General features: G+C 41.3%; 1 protein-coding gene across 1 annotated transcript in view; it reads right to left on the bottom strand.

The window, feature by feature from the left end:
• Positions 1–665: 665 nt before the first annotated feature.
• EXT1 (exostosin glycosyltransferase 1) overlaps positions 666–20,222 on the bottom strand; it is a 370,781-nt gene continuing 351,224 nt past the window's right edge. Inside the window, exons 8-11 of the mRNA XM_007946852.1 lie at positions 17,083–17,172; positions 9,013–9,173; positions 5,971–6,142; positions 666–851 (exon numbers count right to left, since the gene is read on the bottom strand). Of these exons, the coding sequence (XP_007945043.1) occupies positions 666–851; positions 5,971–6,142; positions 9,013–9,173; positions 17,083–17,172 (609 nt within the window). The remainder of the gene's footprint in view (positions 852–5,970; positions 6,143–9,012; positions 9,174–17,082; positions 17,173–20,222) is intronic.

The raw sequence follows: 20,222 nt of genomic DNA, 5'->3' as shown, positions 1-20,222 counted from the left end.
CAAACATGAAGTTTTCAGTAAGAACTGCCTATCTGGAAGTCATACACTTCTTCCTCTCATGCAGCAACATTTTAGAGATGAAAGGTAAAGTCGACTTGCAAACTCAAAGTGGAAAATAACTTGCCCTGGCCGAGTCCAATACTGAACTTGTCTTAACCTCTGTTGGGTTATTTTCTGATGGTGGCTAAGGTGACTTAGCTGTGTTTTCCATGAAGTCTGGACTTTGGCAACTGTGCAGGGAACCCTAGGTGACCAGTGGCAATTATGTTTGTGGGAAGAGAAGCAGAAGCTCTGAAGTATTTACAACCAACACAATTTTGATTAAAGAAAGAACTCTGGTTTTTAATAGTTTTGATCATTAAAAAAGTTTAAACCTGCATAGCAATCATTTCAAAAATAATTATTTAATGTTCCATAATTAAACTGTACACAGCCTAGTCTTGGGACACAGAAGCCAGTGAGGTGAGCTGGAGCCGTTCCGTGCAGCCCCAGGAGCCAGGAGTCGAGTTCTCATTGGCCTTTTTTTTTTTTGTCATTCTGTTCATTGACGTTTATTTGGATGCTTGGCACAATGTGGCTCCACGAATGAGTGGATCTGCACTGGGAAGAGAGAGCAGCTTGACCCCGTCCCTTCTCGCTTCCCTTCCCCTACTTGGCCGGATTCCTCAAAGTCGCTCAATGTCTCGGTATTTCTTCCTCAGAATAGAGACTTGGTCTTTAAAGAGGACGGGGTCAAGCCTCATCTGAGAGTGCATCAGCGGCATGTAGCCAAACCAGCTGGCAAACGTATTCATGCAGCTCTGGCGCTGGGCAAAGTGGTCAGGGTCAGCCCAGCGGGAAGCCCGAGAAGTCTAGGGAAAGGAGAGAAACAGGGAGGTAATGAGAGAAGTGCACGGTGAGATGGAGACACTGCAGAGAACTGAGGCAGGTGAAGGGCGAGCAGCAGAGCTTGGGGTCTGGCTTGGCCCCGAACCTCACCATCCACGCGCCTGGTGAAAATGTAAACACCAACCCTGGTTCTCAGTTGGCCAGGAAGGATTTTCCCATATTTCCAACATTGGCTTCTCTTTACTTTCCTTTGTCTGGCAAACCTACATATGGTCATGGGTATACTTCCATTTGCCCATCCATGCCTTTCTTCCTATGTATCTACCCACAGAATAATGTTTGCTGTCACTGATAATGAAGTATTGTGTCTGTAACAGTATTTGTAATTACTGTTTATAATACCTCTTGTACACCTCTCTGAGTCTTCTTTTTCCTTGGTGATATTGTGCTAGTCACATGTTTCTGGTAAATTGTGTTTCCCTTTACCCATATCAAACCTGTCTCTTAATTATCCATCTAATTTTCCCTCCCATCCCTGGTAACCAACAAAGAAAAATTCCTTCCCTGTGTAAACCTTTCCTTGACTGTTTATGATAACAGACTCATACTATTTGTCCTTCGGCGACTGGTTTATTTCACTCAGCATAATGTCCTCCAAGTTCATTCATGTTATGAGGTGATTCACTGATTCTTCATTATTCTTTAATGTTGCATAGTATTTCCAATATTTTTCAATGTTAACAACAAGAAAGAAACTAAGGATCATATTGAGTGACTAATTCTCTGAAACTGTAGGTGAATAAGTAAACAACTGAATCCCAATCCCTATGGTCATTAAATATGAAACTCCCCTTTGTATCTGGGATAAAGTAATATGACCATCAATGTGTTTGTGGCTTTAGTTTTTTAGTATCTTTGTGTTTATGTGGTTGGTTTGGGGATATCAAGAACTAACTTTTGAAAATAAATCTGTCTGTCTGTCTATCTATCTATCATCCATCCACCTACCCCTTCCCTTCTTTCTTCTACTTTTGAATCCTTTTTAAAAAAAAACCACAGGTATAGTTGAAAAAGAACAAAACAAACTCCTATTTCATTCAAGGCTAGTGTTATACAGAATCTAAAAATCGATTTTACCTTCTGTGGACTTCTCCATTGAAATGACCACACAAAGTATAAGGGGATAGATTCAGTGGTATATATGGACTTCAATCTCAAGATTCTGCTCTTAACCCAAAGATTGTTATTTCCTACTCCACTAAACTGCCCAAAGTTTATTTTTTGAAAACTAATCAATCCTATGAAGAGTCACTGCTTTTCCAGACTGGAATAGAGACTTATTATGGGCATGGAGAAGAGATGGCTGCCATCCCCTTAGCGCTGTATGCTGCTCTAGGGTTAAATACGTTTAGAACATGTAAATAATAGGCACTGATCTAGAAAGAAGGGTTCAATGACAGGTGTGATTAAAAAAAAAAAAAAAAAAAAAAAAAAAAAAAAAAACTCTAGAAGCAAAGATTTCACAAAATGTGATTAAAAAAAAAAAAAAAAAAATCCAAGCAAAATATCTTTAAAGCAATGTTTAGATGAAGCAATGAAAAGGTGGGCTGCCTAGTGATGGGAAAAAAATCACAAATTCATTTATGTTAATAAGCAACTCTTTAATGACGTGTGTGTGTGTGTTTGCTATGTGTTTCTGGCCTCAGCCATTCATGCTTTTATAGGAACGTACATTTTACTTGGAGAGTCACTCAGAGTCACTTTGAAACCACCTGAAGTGTCAACATGCTTGGAAATAATGTTGAAGGTAAATACAAATGTCAAGTTAGCTCTGAACAGCAGAATAACAAACAAAACACTTCTTGTGAAGTGTTTTCGTGGAGCTCATTTGAGTCTCACTACAACCTGATGATCCAGCCATGTAATAATATCCCCATTTGACAGATGAGAAAACAGCTTCAGGGAAGCTGAAACAATTGCTTCAAGGCTAGAAAGGGGCAGAACTTGGGCTCCATTCTTTACCATTTCTACTAGGAGAACTCTGCTTGGAAAATAGACCAAGGTATCAAATTAAGCTGCAGTTTGAGTTCAAATCAGAATAGGCAGTCTCAAAGTCATCTCAAGTTTCAAAGATATCCAAATTTTCAATGGCTTGCAGGCCATTTCTGATTATTCCAGTCATTCCAAATGGCCAGACCACCACACTATGGGAAGTGCTCCCATATACAAATGAAAATTCAGTCAAGAGCTTAAGCTCATTCTTTATTTTTCCCCTTGTTATTTTATTTATTTACTTTCCCGTAAGATTTTGTGTTTTTGGTGAAGGTTTACACAGCAGTTTAGGTTCCCATTCAACAATTTCTATACAAGTTATTCAGTGGCATTGGTTACATTCTTGAGAAAAGGCTCATTATCTGTGGTCTGGTTGTTCCATTTCCATTAATCTAGTTTCCCTATCCCCTATTCTCATCTATGTTTTAACATCATGGTTGATCATTTGGTCTCATATAGATGATTTTTTTTTTTAAAGGAGTGCAGTACTTACAGGTGATATTAATTATTTTTTGAGCCAATTTGTTATTTAGTTACAAAGTGACCTCCGGGGTTAGTTTTGTCTCAACCTTCAGTGAGAATCACTGCACAGTAGTCTCAGAGAATCATCTAGTCTGAGTTCAGACTAGTAAGTCTGGCTGTTTTTTTTTTTTTTTTTTTTTAAGGAATTTGAGGTCATTGCTCCACATTTTTCTCCTCTTTTATCAGAGTCCATCTACTGTGGCCTTGATTAGAATGGTCATGGTCAGTTGTAGCAGCCAAACACCATCTAGTTCTTCAGGTCTCAGGGTAGATGAGGCCATTGTTTCTATAGTCTATAAACTTATTCTTATTCTCACTCACAAATTAAAAAGTAAAAAAAAAAGTCTACTTGAATCATTAATTCAATTATCTTTTTTGCTTCTAGATTTTACCATTTATTCTAGGACAACCAATATGTATTGGAGAAAATGTCTTTTCCATGTAGTAAAAACATAATCTTAGGGAATGATATCTACTTACTCCATCAGCCACACAAACATTCAATAAACTAACATGAGAAGGAGGGGCAAATACAGTGGCCAGACAAATCTAATCAGATATAAAGTTAAATTTAGATTTGCTCCCTACCCTGTGCCCATATTGTAAAATTACTAGATATTATTTGGTAAAAATGGCAAATCCATGAAAAGAACACAAAACCAAGTCCTAAGAAATCATGTATTAAAACATTCCACCCTAACCAATGTATGACTTCAAAGAAGTTCCTAGAACTGTCAGGGCAAATAATATTAAAGCAATGCTGTATTCCTAAATGAGATAACATTTATGAAAATCCTTGGCACCTGGTAGACATTCAATACATCTCATTTGAATTTGAACTATTTCAGCTACAAAGATCAAAACTTCTGGCAACCCTCTCAGCAGTTCTTTCAGAGGTAAGAATGAAAAAGAGTTTGAAATAGGCTTGAAGCTCACAAAGAATGGCTCCTTTATCCTAACTACCACCTAGTACAGTACCTGATAAACTGTACCCATAAATCGAAGCCCATCGTCACTGGGTTCATTCTGACTCAGAGTGACCGACAGCACAGAGTAGTACTGGCCCAGAGGGTTTTACAGAAGCAGACTGCCACTTTTTTCTTTTGTGGAGTGCCTTGTGGGTTCCAACCACTGACCTTCCAGTTAGCAGACAAGCACTTAACTACTGTATCACCAAGGCTCCTGATAAACTGCACATGCTCAGTAAATACTGAATAACTGACTAAATTCTCTAAGTTTCAAATTCTGTCAATTTTTAAAATATTAAATTTGGTAAATTAAAACCATTTATGTGGCAACAAAAGGCCTAGCTAACTTTTCCTCTGCACAGGCACGATTTGTACATGAGGTTCAATACCTGTTAGAAGAACAACAATGAAACAAAAAGCATTAGCTGCTGTCAAGTCAATTTTGACTCATGGCGTCCCCATTGTCAGAGCAGAGCTGTGTGCCCCATGGGGCTTTCAGTGGCTGAGTTTTTGGAAGGAGACTGGCAGGCTTTTCTTCCAAGTCACCTTTGGGTGGACTCAAACTGCCAACCTTCTGTTTAGCAGCTGAGCATCTGCGTCACTCAGAGACTCCCTGTTTGAACAAAGTGCATGGAAAACCCTAAACAACTGCACTGACATAACCAGGTTAAAGTGTCCTTTCAGATGACTTAGATCCTTTGGGTGCTACAGGATTGAACTTGCATAGGTCTCAATGGTCTTACTTAAGATTTTGTTTTCTTACTTACAATACTGGGCTCTGGCCAAGAGGAATAAATATATAAGGACCTTTAGCATATCCAGATGGACGTGATATCAGGACCCTGGGGTGTAAGAGAATGGGTACTGGAACGAACAACCCCAGACCTGTCTCTCTAACTTACTGTGTAGTTTTTGGCAATAGAGTTAAACTCTCTGGGTCGTGGGTTTTTACTTATAAAATGAGAAAGTTGGATTATATATCCTGTGAAGTATCTTTAGTGCTCAAGTTTTGTGATTCAATTCAAAATTTTACTTTATTTCTCTAAAAGCTTTCATTTATGTTACCTGAACCCTGTGGGAGAGATTTCGCCATTTGCATTTTAAAGATGAGCGAACTGAGTTTCAGAAGGTAACTAACTTCCCTACGGCTTATAAACGCTGGTCCTGAAATGGAAAGTCAAGCATTGTGACTCCTCCTTAACCACCACGATGCTCATCCAACTCACGAAAACCACCAGAGAGCTGTGCTGGAGAGAGTATTATTAGCGATTCATTAAATAAAACACCTACAATCAATCAACTTGCATAAATTTTTTGTAGGTCTTTAATTCTGGAGAATATTTGCCTTTCTCATGTCACCCTGTGGGATGTATGAGAACTTTGTATTTCTGACATAAAGACACCTTTGACTTATGCTTTCCCAATTATCCATGTGCCAACTATTAACACTCCCTGAGAGCTCTTCCATGTGGTTTATTCCTGATAGCACCCCATTAGCTTCCATGAAGAGCACCTCCAGGACCGCTGAGTCCTGATCACCTCAGGGTGACAATGAACCACCAGTGAGCAAAAAAACGAGGAGCGGTTTCTTCCGTTTTACCTGTCCCATCATTGTCTCCTTATACTGCTTCTTCTGGGTCACTTTGATTGGAGGCAATTTTGTCACAGCGGACACTAGGAAATTCATGAGAATGTCCTCACAATTGGCCAACTGGTCCACCATGTTCTTTAGGCTGGCTGGCAGGTAATGGGTGTACAGGTAGTGATAATATCTATAAAAAGCACAGACAGGTCTCTCAGTGGACCATGACTGCATAATGACAAATGTCTTCTTTGACAGAAACATATACCCCTTTCTTGATGATGATGATGAATACAGGTATCACTTAAACAGTATTAACTACATGTCAAATAATGTCCTACATGATTGACATAAAATGCCTTATCTAATCTTCACAACAAACCTAAGAAGTAGGTACTACTATTATCCTATTTTACAGATGAGGAAAGAAGGCAAAGATATCCATAAATTACATAACTCAGCCCCTACTGCTTGCCCAGCCTAATTCTAGTATCTAATTTTAGTACTAGGCTAGTCCATTACAAGGAGAAACTGAGCACTTCAGACATCAAGAGAAAGTGATTTACATATGATCTATGGATCATTACAAAGTGGCTTTATAATTTTAATTATTGGCTTGATCAGAGCTATATTCATTACTATTTCTTGACCCAGAGTCCAAGAAAATACTGTTTTATTTATGTGGCTTTTAAAGCATACATTTCATATAATTTGTTAGAGTAAAACCCTAATTAATCTCGTGGTCAATCATGCTAGAGACCCCTCAATTAATTTAAATTATTTCTCACTTGACTTTTTCTTTGGAGGGACATACACCATATACTTAAAAGAAAGAAAATCATTAAAATGAATGAGATACATTGAGGGGAGGAGCAGGAGGTAAAAACACTTTCAAGAGGTGAAATCTTAAGATTTCAATTAGCCTAAATGCTTCAACTGTGTGTATTTCCATCCAACGCTACCCCTGAAATGGCAAGACAGTCTATGCTTTACTAAAAAATAAAATACAAGACTACATTAACATTGATGTTTCTGCCTTACTAAGGCAGGAGAAAGTTGATTTCCATTAAGGGTTGAGTTGGAAATGCCAGTCACTCTACACTCACTAGTGTGGCAATCTTATCCCAGTGCCATGGCTTTAGACACTAAATATATGTAAACAACTCCCAAATTTCTATCTCCTGACCACTCTCAACATATTCTTTTGGATGTCTTAGCAGGTCTAAGACAGAATGCCTGGATTTTCCCACAGTGCCTATTTCACCCACAGCCTTCTGCATCTCTACATTCAAGTTCGTCAGGTCAGAAAACATGGGTCATCAATCTTACATTTGGTCTGTCAGGACATCAGGTTGGTACAATCTTTAAATAAGTCCATAAGCTGACCACTACTTATCACCTCCATTACTCACATTCTGGTCCCAGGTGCCATCATCTCTTGCCTACATAATGTCAACGACCTTCTAATAGGTCTCCCTGCTTCTACTGAAGCCTGTTTAGAGAGTCTGTTCTCAACATGGTGTCCAGAGGGGACACCAAAAACATAAGCCAGGTATCTCTGCTCTGCTCAAACCCCTGCACTGGCTCTCATGTCACTCAGAGTGAAGTCCCCACAGCAGACAGCAAGGATCGGCATCATGGCTTCCATACCTCCTCATCTCTGTTCTGTTCACTGCACTGTAGTCACACTGCTCTTCTTGACATTCCTCCAACATTCTGACTCAAGGCACTTATTCCAGCTGTTTCCCATGTCAGAACACCCTTTCTGCAGGTATCCTCTTGGCTCAATCTCTCCCTTCCTTCAATTCTCTGCTTGAATCTCACCCACTCAATGAGCATCATCTTGATCATGCTCCAGCCTGCCCCCTACTCTGCTTTAGAGACCCCTGATCCCTTAACCTGCTCTACTTTTTTTTTTTTGTTGTTGTTATATCACTTCCCTCTTCCTAACATTAAAAAAAGAAACAAAAGTTGTCATGGAGTCAACTCCAACTCATGGTGATACCGTGGGTGTCAGTGGAGGACTGTGCTCCATAGAGTTTTTAACAGGGTTTTAATTTTTCAGAAGTAGCTCATCAGTTTTTACCTGGGTCTCTCTGGGTGAATACGAACCTCCAGCCTCTGAATGAGTAGCTGAGGACAATTAACCATTTGCACCACCAGGGACTGTCCTTCTAACATACTGTAGGATTATCATGTATCATGTGTCTCCCCTTTGTTGGAATGAAGAGCCACATAAGTGAGGAACTTTTTCTGTCTTATTTAATGGTGAATCCCAATTATCTAGAACAGTGCCTGCTGGATGCTCAATTAAGTATTTTCTTCTTCTTCTTCTTCTCATTATTATTAGTCTAAATATTCAGTTATGCAAGAAAACCCATTGCTGGCGTCCAGACTAATTAAATCTATTACTCTACCATAACTTCTGGATACTCAGTAGGCTAAGTGGTTTTATGAGTTTCAAAGGAACATGTGTGCCCCATCACCAAAACTTATATAGAGATGCAAACTAATTTTTATTAGTGCCATTGACAAGATATGGTCTAAGGAAATGGGCAACAGCAGCAAGAACTAATATGAGAAGCTATATAAGATCTGAGGTCCCAAGTGGTACAATGGTTTACACTTGACTACTAACATAGAGGTTTGAATCCACTCAGCAGTGCTGTGGAAGAAAAGCCCTGGCAATTTGCTTCAGTTCAGATTAAACAACAACAAAACCCAAACCCCTTGCTGTCATGTCAATTCTGACTCATAGTGACCTTATAGGACAGAGCAGAACTGTTCCACAGTTTCCAAGCCTGTAATCTTTACAGAAGCAGACTGCCACATCTTCTATGGAGTGGCTGGTGGGTTCGAATTGCCAATCTTTCTGTTAGCGGCCAAGCACTTAACCATTGCACCAACTGGGCTCTTGATCATTTAGATTATAGCCCAGGAAACTCTATGGAGCAGTTCTACTCTGTAAAATATATGGTCATCATAACTCAGAATCGATTTGATGGCCACAAAGACCACCACCAACAGAAGACCTAAAAGAGACACATCCAGTTTCCTCACTTGTGGTAAATAGCAGCTCCTGTCAACACCATGGAGTAGTCATTCGTCCACTTGGATGTGTAGCCCCACCGTTCTTTAGAGTTATCCCAGAAATGGCTGCGCGCAGGGTACCCCACAATCCTCTCAGGGAAGCTCTGCCACACTGTGAAGGCAAAATCCACCTGCAGCCGGAACACAAGCCAAACAAGCAATCAGCAGTTTCTGTCAACAAAACATTACCTTCCCCCTGCTAATTCACATTGCAAACTCCGGGACTGTTGCGAAACATTAATTCCATGTAGTCATCAGCAAATTAAATTGACTGCTTGACATTTTGTCCCATAATTATGCACATTTTAATGTTTTCTGGTAAAGAAACTTCAGATTACTGTGGAATTGAAAGAAAAAAAAAAAAACAAAAACACCACACATATTTGCTGAGAAGTCCTCTAGAAATCCAGTTTGTTCCAGTGAAAAAACAAGTCCAAAAAGCGGTTTCTCTTTTTCCCCTTTCCGCAAAGGTGCACGTGACTATTGATTCACATAAGGTACAAACACATCTGCTTTTTAAGCGGAAACAGCTTTCTTATGAACGTGCAGCGTGTGAATATACAGCGTACATCAGAACCATCAGAACCAGTGTACATCAAAGCCAGACACTAAAATATAAGCAGCCTCATAAGAGCAAGAGAAAAGATTTTGAAAAAGAGCATAGATTTTAACAGGAATACAGAGCAGACATCATAAAGGAAAAATATTTGAGGCCTCTCAGGTCTGAAGATGCACAGTGTAAGAAAAATCTAGAAAAAGCATCCACAGAGAAAATCACTCAGAGTAAGTAAAGGCAAGGCCAAGTGAGGCCACAGGATTATTTTAAAGGAAATGGCACCAAAATGACTTTCAAGTGCTTACAATCATTCAAAGGAGGTACTTCTGAACCTGTCATAAACTCAAGTTCATAATTAGTGAATAGTCAATTTTCAAATGTGTAAGTTTACTTTTGAATTTCAACAACCATTTGATGAGTAATCAATAAAATTAATAAACAGAAGACCAAAAAAAAATAGCAAACAATCACAATGCTTATATTCATGCAATGCTTATAACATGACAAAAAACCCAAACCAAACTCACTGCTGTCGAGTCATTTCCGACTCATAGCGACCCCTCCTTGGGTTACCAGGGTGGTATCTTTATGGAAGTAGACTGCCCAGTCTTCCTTCCGGGGAGTGGCTGGTGTGTCTGAACTGCCAGCCTTCTGGTTAGCACTCAAATGCCTTAGGCACTAAGTGCTTACATATTTAACTCATTTAATCCTCACAGCAATCCTGTGAGGTAGGGTTTATATTCTTCAGTTTACAGAGAGGCAAACCAAGGTATGTGGAGGTTCATGTAATTTGCCCAAGCAAGTGAGTGGCAATGCTGAGATTTGAACCCTGGCATTCTGGCTTCAGATGCAGCACTATATTGTTACCATAGCCTCCCTTCTAGCTCTTTTGCTATAGTGTTGAAAACAATTTTATTTCTCATACATGTTACTCATTTACCCTTTGCCCTATGTTTTCTTAATAAGCAACCAAATTGGAAATTTCACTTATTCCACAAATATTTCAAGTCCGAGCACTGTAACAGTGGGTGTGGGGCGCAGCACAATGCTGGTAAGTGCAGGCCTTGCCATTTCAGAGCTTCAGAAGCAGCACAAACCGCTATTCCCAACAGCCAAAAGGTAGACACAACCCAGATGCCCATCAACTGCTGAATGGATAAACAAGACAGGCTGTGTTCATACAGTGGAATATTATTCAGCTGTTAAAAAAAAAAAAAGAACGCTACGTGGATGAACCTCAAAAACATGATGAAGGAGGTCAGACACAAAAAGCCCCAATGTCTGGAGAAGTAAATCTAGAGAGACAGAAAACAGATTAGGGGCTGTCAGGGGCTGGGAGCAGGGCCAGTGAGGACCCACTGACTAATGAACCCGACCCACTGCTGTCTTGTTGATTCTAACTCATAGTGACCCTACAGGCCACAGCAGAACTGCCCGCAGCACTCCCAAGGCTGTAATCTTTACAGAAGCCGATTGCTCCATCTTTCTCCCAGGGAGCAGCTAGTGGGTCCAACAACGGCCTTTTGGCTACCAGCTGAATGCTTTACCCACTGTGCCACCAGGGCTTCTCATTGCCTAACAAGCATGTGGTTTTTCTTTTGTGATGATGAAAATGTTTTGCAACTAGATAGAGGTGTTGGTTGCTCAAAACTGTGAATGTACTAAACGCCACTGATTTGTACACTTTAAAATGGTCAACTTTAGTAATGTGAATTTTATCTTAATTTAAAAAAAAAAAAAAAAAGGCAAATAAACCTAGATCAACAGTCCCCAAACTTTTGCCTTATGTATACCATCATCTTTTTTTCTGGCCATATTCCCACATTCACTCTCACTGCCATCGAGTTGATTCTGACTCATAGCGACTACTATCAGGTTTCCCAGGCTGCAAATCTTTACAGAAGTAGATTGCCTCATCTTCTTCCCACGGAGCAGCTGGTGGGTTTGAACCGCTGACCTGGGAGCAGCCAAATGCCCTACTCACTACTCCACCACAGCTCCTTTATATTCCATAACAATGACTAATTTAATATATTTCTTTCAATTGACTATTCTTTAAAAAAAAAAAAAGAAAGAAAATAGCCTCATTTGAGGCAAAAGTGTCAGTGAAATCCTGTTTGATTGTGACATTATTTTTTAACACATTAAAATAAATGCAAAATAATTAAAATGAAATGTGTTTGCAATGAACCATGTGAAACCGTTTCAGATGTATAAACCATCTTCTAGGAAACTCTGGCCCAAGTGATAGTCTTGTAGTTCCAGTTGCCACTGGCATGGTTCTGACCCATGGTACCGCTACATGGGTCAGAGAGGAACTGTGCTCCTTGGGGCTTTCAAAGGCCAACTTTGGGCAGGTATCACCAGGCCTTTCTTCCAAGGTGTTTTGTATGGATCTGAATCTCTAACCCTTCAATTAGCAGCCAAGTGCACTAACTGTTTGCACCACCACAGTGGTTCAAGGGTCCTTTTACCTCCAACTTCTTTGGGCTTCATTAGAAATCACTATTTCAGCAGACAACCATACATTCACATTTGCAGGGAAGATCTAATTTGGTACCCTATTTCAAGATAACATCTTGGGTGGGGGAGAGAAAGAAGGTGGAGGGACATACTTTTAAGAACGCCTTGTGGCGAGACAGTGAGACAGTACAAGAGTGGACTGCATTTACCAGAGAATTGAAAGCAGGTCGTGATAACCTGCGCGTTATCACTGGCTTTCAATACTAATGGCACCAACTGATAGGATAGTGGATTATGCAGCTGTCGTGAAAGAACCAGCGTGGCTGTCAGCACTCGCTGGGGTTTCCTAGTCTTTTTTGAAAGAAAACACATGCACTGGCAACTACTATCCAACCGGTGGGGTGTTTGCATCACATACTATCCCAAAGCTGTTTCAAGTCCTTTCAAAGGAACTCAAAAGTAAATTCAGATAAAACTAGGATTCCTGTAATAGCTCTTTCACACAGATCATTAACACATCAAAAGAGGCAAAGGTCAGATTACGCCTTTTCTCTTAAAAACCAACATCTGTTTTCTTTTGAAGATTTGTAGCAACCCAGATAAATGTAAATAACTTTAAACCAACTCTATCTAATGTCCTTTATAGGATGCTGTTTAAAAATCTATCCTTAATACTACAGAGACATTTAAACAAGCCAAGAATCCTTAGAGGGGGAACAAAATGAACCAACAGTGATTCACCTAAAAAAAAAAAAAAAAAAGATTCCTTTTCCTTAACCATTTTAGACAACACAATCCTCTGCTGATCAGTGGACAAAAGCAAACTAGACTGCCAGCCCTCTTAAATTTACTATCATTTTCTACTTATATCGCCTTCTAATTACTTCACAGACAACACATGTCCCTCCCAGCATGCACTAAGTGCTTGGAATTGCTGTTCTTTGAAAAGAAATTCACCAGCACAAGGAAGCATCCCAGAAACTGAAAGTTATTTCATCATGGGATAGTTAAAATTAAATCTTTGGGTGAGACTAATTGTCTTGTGCTAGGAGATGATATAAAATGAGCTGATACACAGCCAACAAACACGTGAAGAAGTGTTAATGATTGTTAGCCATTGTTGTTGTTATGTGCCATCGAGTTGGCCCGACTCATAGCGACCCCTCCTTGGGTTTCTGAGGTAATATCACTACGGAAGTATATTGCCCAACCTTCCTTCCACGGAGTGGCTGGTGGGTTTGAACCTCCAGCTTTCTGGTTAACAGTCAAGTGCCTTAGGCACTACGCTACCAGAGCTCCCAAAAGACCTGGTCTACCTGGCGGGGAGTGGCTGGTGAGAGATGCAAATCAAAACAATCATGAGATACCATCTCATCCCAGCATTAATAGCAAGTTCAACGAGACAGAAAATGACAAATGCTGGGGAGGATGTAGAGAGACTGGGACTCTCATACACTGCTGGTGGGACTGTAAAATGATACAACCACTGTGGAAATCGGTATGGTGATCCCTCAAAAAGTTGGAAATAGAAGTACTATTTGACTCAGCAATCCCATTACTAGATATACATAATAAAGAAGTAAGAGGTAGGACACAAACAGATACATGCACACCCATGTTCATCGCAGCACTATTCACAATAGCAAAGAGATGGAAACAACCTACGTGCCCATCAACTGAGGAATGGATAAACAAATATGGTATATATATGAAATGGAATACTATGCAACCCTGAAGAATAATGTAGAATCTGCAAAACAGAACTTGGAGGACATTATGCTGAGTGAAATAAGTCAATCACAGAAGAACAAATATTGTATTGGCCCACTATTGTAAAAAGTCAAGGAAAGGTTTATACCTAGAAGGAAACTTTCTTGTTGGTTATCAGGGAGCGGAGGGGAGGGAAAATTTCTAGACGGGTTAAAAAAAAAAAGTATATATGTATATATATATAGAGAGAGAGAGAGAGAGAGAGGAAGCAAAGATTAGTAGTTACTAGGGGTAGGATGGAAAGGGAAGGGGAAGCTTTTGTTTGGAGGGCTACTAGGTGGTAGAGTATTTTGGAAAAGGATAGCAATAATGGTGGCATAACATGAAAAATGTCACCAATATCCTTGAGCTGTAAATGTGGAAGTTGCGATGTTGGTGAATGTCTCATTGTGTATGTTTTCATCACAATAAAAGTTCAAAAAAAAAAAAAAAAAAAGAGCCAGTGTATCAGGTCATTCACTGCACAAAGATTAGGTGTATACTGTAGTCATCTTGGGAGCTCTGGGGAAATGTAGTGCCTGAGGCAGTTGACTGCTAACCAGAAGGCTCGCAGTTCAAACCCACCGGCCTCTCCTCGGAAGACTGGGCAATCTACTTCCATAAAGATACCACCTTAAACCCAAGGAGGGGTCGCAATGAGTCGGGATCGACTTATGGCAGCGAGTTTGTAGTCATCTTGACCACACATTCCAAGGTATGCCACCATGGCAATGTCTTGCTTTACCTCTTTGCCTCCCAGATTCCATTCCCTACTTTTTTCTGCTCTGCTCTGTGGCCTTAGAGGTTGGAACACTACGGACAATACCACCAGGCCTTCCTTGCAGGTGTCTAGTTGGGTTAGAGTAATGGGAGTCACCAGCTGGAAATTGGAGGGAGGGCAGAGAGGTCAGAGTTTTTTTTTTTTTTTTTTTGCCCCCCTGCTCCTTCCCTGCTTTGGAGCCAGGGTTCCAGCAGTAGCTATGTTTTTCCTTCCATGATTTTGTAGGGCAGCCTCTTCTGCCCAGTTCCAGCCCTCGGGAATTTTGCAAACACTACATCCTTGACCTGCTCCTCAAGCTTAGGAGTGGGAGCTGCTTCCTGCTCTTGCTAGTCTCGAAGTGCCTGACCATCCATAGTAGGTCTTTTTAATCCCACTCAAGGAGCTCTGGTAGCATAGTGCCTAAGGCATTTGACTGCTAAACAGAAGGCTGGCGGTTCAAACCCACCAGCCACTCTGAGGAAGGAAGACGGGGCAATCTACTTCCATAAGGGGAAACCCAAAGGGGGTCACCATGAGTTGGAATCAACTCAATGGCAGTGAGTTTGGTTTGTGTCTGGTTTAATCCCACTCAGGAGCCCTAGTGGTACAGTGGTTAAAGTGCTTGGCTACTGTACAAAAAGTCAGTGATTTGAACCCATCAGCTACTCTGCAGGAGAGAAAGATGTGGCCTTTCTGCTTCTGTAAAGATTTACAGCCTTGGAAACCCTATGGGGGCAGTTCTACTCTGTTTAATAGGGCTGCTATGAGTTGGAATTGACTTAGCAGCCGTGGATTTGGTTTTTTGGTTCTAACTCCATTCACACCTTCATTCCAAACCAAAACCAAACTCACTGTTACTGAGTCGATTCTGACTCACAGCAATCTACTGGGCTACCAAGGCTGTAAATCTTCACAGAAGCAGACCACCTCCTTTTTCTTCTGCATTGCAGCTGCTGGGTTTGAACCAACGATCTTTTAGTTAGCAGCCAAACGCTTTAACCACTACACCACCAGAGCTCCTTCATTAGTAATTCCAAATCACTTTATCTGAATCATCTGATTTGAATTCTGTTTCCTGCCAGGATATACAGGCAGGAACTGTGTAACCAAAGCACTGACATGGAGACCAGAACAAAGAAATCCCTCAATAAATATATGTTGAATGATCGTGCTCCTGGAATGCCCACTTCCCCTGCTGGAAGGAGTTTAAAAAAAAAATGCACCCTGGCATGTTCCATACCCTGTATTTCATAACTGTCTTTCCTTTTGAACATTGAATGTATCTTCTCCCCTGGCATCTTTCTCTGGCCTACATGCACATGGCACAATTGGCTGTGTGTTCGTGCTTTAATCCCCACAGCATCCATTGCCCAATCATTCATTCACCAAGAATTTACAGCACTCTGGCTACAGAGAGCGTGTTCTACCAAGGTGAGGTCCAGGGCATTCTGTCCTGTGCTTATTTAGGTAGTCCTTGAATGTAACATCGACTCAACACCATCTGATGGAAACTAGAAGCATCCATGGAATTGCAAGAAAGAGACATGCAGACTCCTAGCTGAAGTCAACAGTGAGTCCTGGCTCTGTGGGATGCAGGCTGCAAGCATCAGGCGGCTTTCCAGGACAGTGTATGTTGGTGTGTGCCGATGCCAATGACGGAATCGAAAGGAAAATGATGACCAATAAAAAGGGAAAAAGAAAGAGGCGGGGACGGTATGAGTAGCTAAGCCTCCAGGCTTTTTAGCAGCTCACATTCATAATGTATTTCTGATATAGTACATTTTTATATAACTGTCTTTGGTCCCCTGTATGGTTTAAAGTAAGGTTTCAAAGATCAATACTCATTCGAGTTCTAAAAATTGGTTTTCTACCATATCTGTCTTTTCTCTCTCTTCCTCTCACATTCTTCATGCTATCTTATTTTTGGCAGAAATACCTGAACATCTGAAACAGCACGGATCTCCATCTCAGTCTTAAAGTGAAACCAATTGCTCTTATGAGGATGAAAAAAATAAAAAGGTGCTTAAACAGAGACTAAAAGTCTGCATTGAGAACCAAGAAGAGTGTTCATAAGAGAGGCAACACGCACCACACAGGCAGAATGAGAGTAGCTGGGGAAGGGTGGGCCTCTTTTCTTTGGACTGCACGGTGAAAAGATAATGCTAACCAGATGCTACCCACCCTCCCAATACACACACACACCCACCTTGGCTCTGCACACCTGTGCTGTGTAACAACAAGAAAGGAGGGCTGGCAGGAGGGGAGAGATGAGGCATGGCCATGCAAATGAGCCAATTAGCAGAAAAAACAAAAGGGGAAAATGCCCTCATCCGGGTGCCAGGTGGTGGCAAGGTGCTAACAGGAATTGGGTTGATTATAACCTACCGCACAGAAGTTTTGAAAAATGTTTCCCACTGAGCCAAGGCAACAGCAAGGGAAAACACTGGCACCTGGGGGTTTGGGGCAACTACTGAAGAGCCTGCCTGCCCACTGCTCAGGCAAGGGCCCTTACCTCTGTGGTAGAGAGCACGGTGTCCTCATCCAGGCTGAGAACGGCATCAGTGATGATGTTATCATAGGGCAGGAAACGGCTGCTCATAACCTGAAGGGGAAGTAGAAAGGTAGAGGCAGAGGGGTGAGAGGAAGGAAAAAGAAAAGTAAATTCTGAGTCTTGTTTTCAGGAAAATTCTCTCATCTTCCCTACCTTCATAAAGAATCTCTCTTACCGTGTCTTCCCTCAACATTGAAAGACTACCATTTTCCAATGGAGCAGAGTCATTGTTCAACAATTATGGGCATGCCAGGGGTATCTCGGTGGTGCAAATGGCTAATGGTCTCAGCTGCTAACCAAAGAGTTGGAGGTTTGAGTCCACTCAGGTGCCTCAGAAGAAAGGCCAGGCAATCTACTTTGGAAAAACTAGCCATTGAAACCCCAATGGAGCCCAATTCTACTCTGATGCACCATGAGTATCATGAGTTGCAACCTACTAGAGAGCAGCTAGTTTCTTTTGTTTTTTATTATGTGTGAGGTCTCCTGCAGATCAAAGGAAGGACACAGGTAAAGAAGCTATCTTCCCATGATTAGTCTAAGTGACCGGTACACCATGCGATCCTCAGCCTATACGAGTATGAGACCAGAAGAACTAGATGGTGCCCGGCTACCACTGTCAACCACTGGGGCGGGGGGATCCCTGTAGGAGATCCTGGACACAGTGGGAGAACAATGTGGAAGAAAACTCAAAATCTTAAAAAGAAGGGGGGGGGGCAGGAAGTGTTCCAAGTGCTTTATGGATATCATTTCACTTCATCTTTACAACAACCTCTTTACATAAGTGAGGAAACTGAGGTACAGAGAGGTTAAGGATTTCATTCCAGATGGTGTGATTCTGCACATTACCTTGACCACTATGTCCCAGGGTCGGAAAGGACCTCACAAGGGGATGGGGGGGGTGTTAAATCTGGCAATATAACTCTGGCCATTATATATTACTGGTTATAACATCCTCTCTGGATTCACAGTTGGAGTCTTGTGAGGAAAGATCTATGTGCTTTTGACTTTCAAGGTACAAAGGAATGAGGAATGAAGCAGGTGACGACTAGAGACAAAGGGAAAGGGTGTGGGGACACCTAAGCCTGGCTGCCAGAAGACCAGCCTGCACACATCTATGCATCCCTAAAGGCAGCCCAAACAGCACTGACATCAAGAATCCAACTCATCCATAGGCGTCGTCTCCGAACCCGTTTGCATGCCTATGAAGCTGCTAGAAGCCTTATGATATTAAAGAACAGAATGTGCTTGCTATAAACGCATTTTGGGTAGCTACGCATTTTGGATGTGTCTACAGCCTAAATGGCTTTAAGGGCAGCTCCTACACATCTGTCAACTGGGTCTGTCTTTTTTGTTTTTCTCAGACTTTGGAAATAAAACACAAAGTGGTTGCAATCCCATATACATAGTGCTCCAAAATCTCAGCCTGAAGCAATTCTCCTGATACTGTTTACATGTCCAGTGACTGACGCAGAAACCATCAGCTTAGCAGTGCCCTGACCTTTCTCTTGTTAAGCCTATGGGGGAAAACTGCAGAGACAAGACCTATAAATCCAAAATGGAATCTCACAGCCAAAGCAGCGAACACATCAATTTTAAATTCAGTGCTAGATACAGGGATTTTACAATGGGGAATGCAGAGGAAATACCCCACCACCTGCCCAGCTGCTGACTTTAAAAGAACCCATTTCCTTCTTTGGAGCCTGCTTCAGCAACAGGTGAAGAGCACCTATGCCAACCACTTCTAAATTCGGTATAAAGACTAGAGAGTTTCTTCCACATACTTTGCCCCAGCTACCTTCCAAAAGTTGAATGGATTAGCACATAAGAAATCCCAGCTGGGTTTCCCTTGGTAGTGTATTCAAGAAACTTATTTGCCATGCACCAGCCCAAATTCTTCTAGAATTAACAAACAAGACTAGGAAATGGCTAGGGCTCAAAAAGTTGATTGTCTAGTGGGGAAGATAAGAAATGTAAACAAATAATTATACAAAGCACAGTAGCAGCTAACATTTAATGAGCACCTACTATGTGAATCATTCTTCTAAGAACTTTTATACATGTAAAGTATCATATAATCTGATCCTTTTACCAACTAAATCAGTTGGCATTGAGTTGATGCCAACTCATGGTGACCCATGTGTATCAGAGTAGAACTGTGCTCCAGTCATAGTGACCTCACGTGTGGCAGAATTGAACTGTGCTCTACAAGGTTTTCAATGGCTGATTTTTGGAAGCAGATGGCCAGGCTTTTCTTCTGAGGTGCCCCTACATGGACTCGAACCTCCAGTCTTTCGGTTAGCAGCCAGGCGTGTTAACCATTCGCATCTCCAGTGACTCTAGCAATCCTACCAGGTAGGTACTAGATTATTTCCATTTAACTGAAGGGAGAAGTGAGGCACCTTGGGTTACAATGAAGTAGCAAGTCTGACTCTAGATCCTACAACTCAAAACATAACATTGTAGTACCTCCCATAAGAGTAGCTGATATTTATTGAACCCCTGGTGTATAATCAACCTTGGACTAAGCACTTGACATGAAATATCTCATTGAGTCCTCAAAATGGGCCCTATCTTAGCCCAGGCTCCCGAGAGTAGAGAGCCCGAAACAAGACTTAAGCACAAATGCTTCACTAGGTGCTGCAATCCTAGGACAGCAAGAGTGAGGAAAACACACAGACACCACATGGCCCACGGAATCAGTGGTTGAGCAAATGGCCAGGAACCAGGAGATAGCTGGGAGAATCTGAGGTATCTCGTAAGAGGTATCTGACATGCTCTATGAGAAAGGGACAATTCTTATTGTCACCATTTTATAAACAGAGAAACTGAGGCAGTGAGCTAAGAATCCAATTATAAAATGACAACAGTATGCCAGAGTATAAAGATTTAATACTACCTAAAATGGTCTAAAGAAAGTGTTCTGGTGGTATCATAGTTAAAGCATTGGCTGCTAACCAAAATGTCAGCAGTTCAGACCCACCATCTGCTCCGTGGGAGAAAGATGATAACAGTCTGCTTCTGTAAAGATTTACAGCCTTGGAAACTCTATAGGGGTCTCTGTGATTCTGAATCAACTCAATGGCAGTGGGTTTTGGTAAAGT

Source organism: Orycteropus afer, unplaced genomic scaffold (genome assembly GCF_000298275.1).
Source record: "Orycteropus afer afer isolate SDZICR_OR568_19922 unplaced genomic scaffold, OryAfe1.0 scaffold00173, whole genome shotgun sequence".
Taxonomy (NCBI): domain Eukaryota; kingdom Metazoa; phylum Chordata; class Mammalia; order Tubulidentata; family Orycteropodidae; genus Orycteropus; species Orycteropus afer.
Note: the sequence above shows the minus strand (reverse complement) of the source record. Positions and strands in the feature narration are given on the sequence as shown.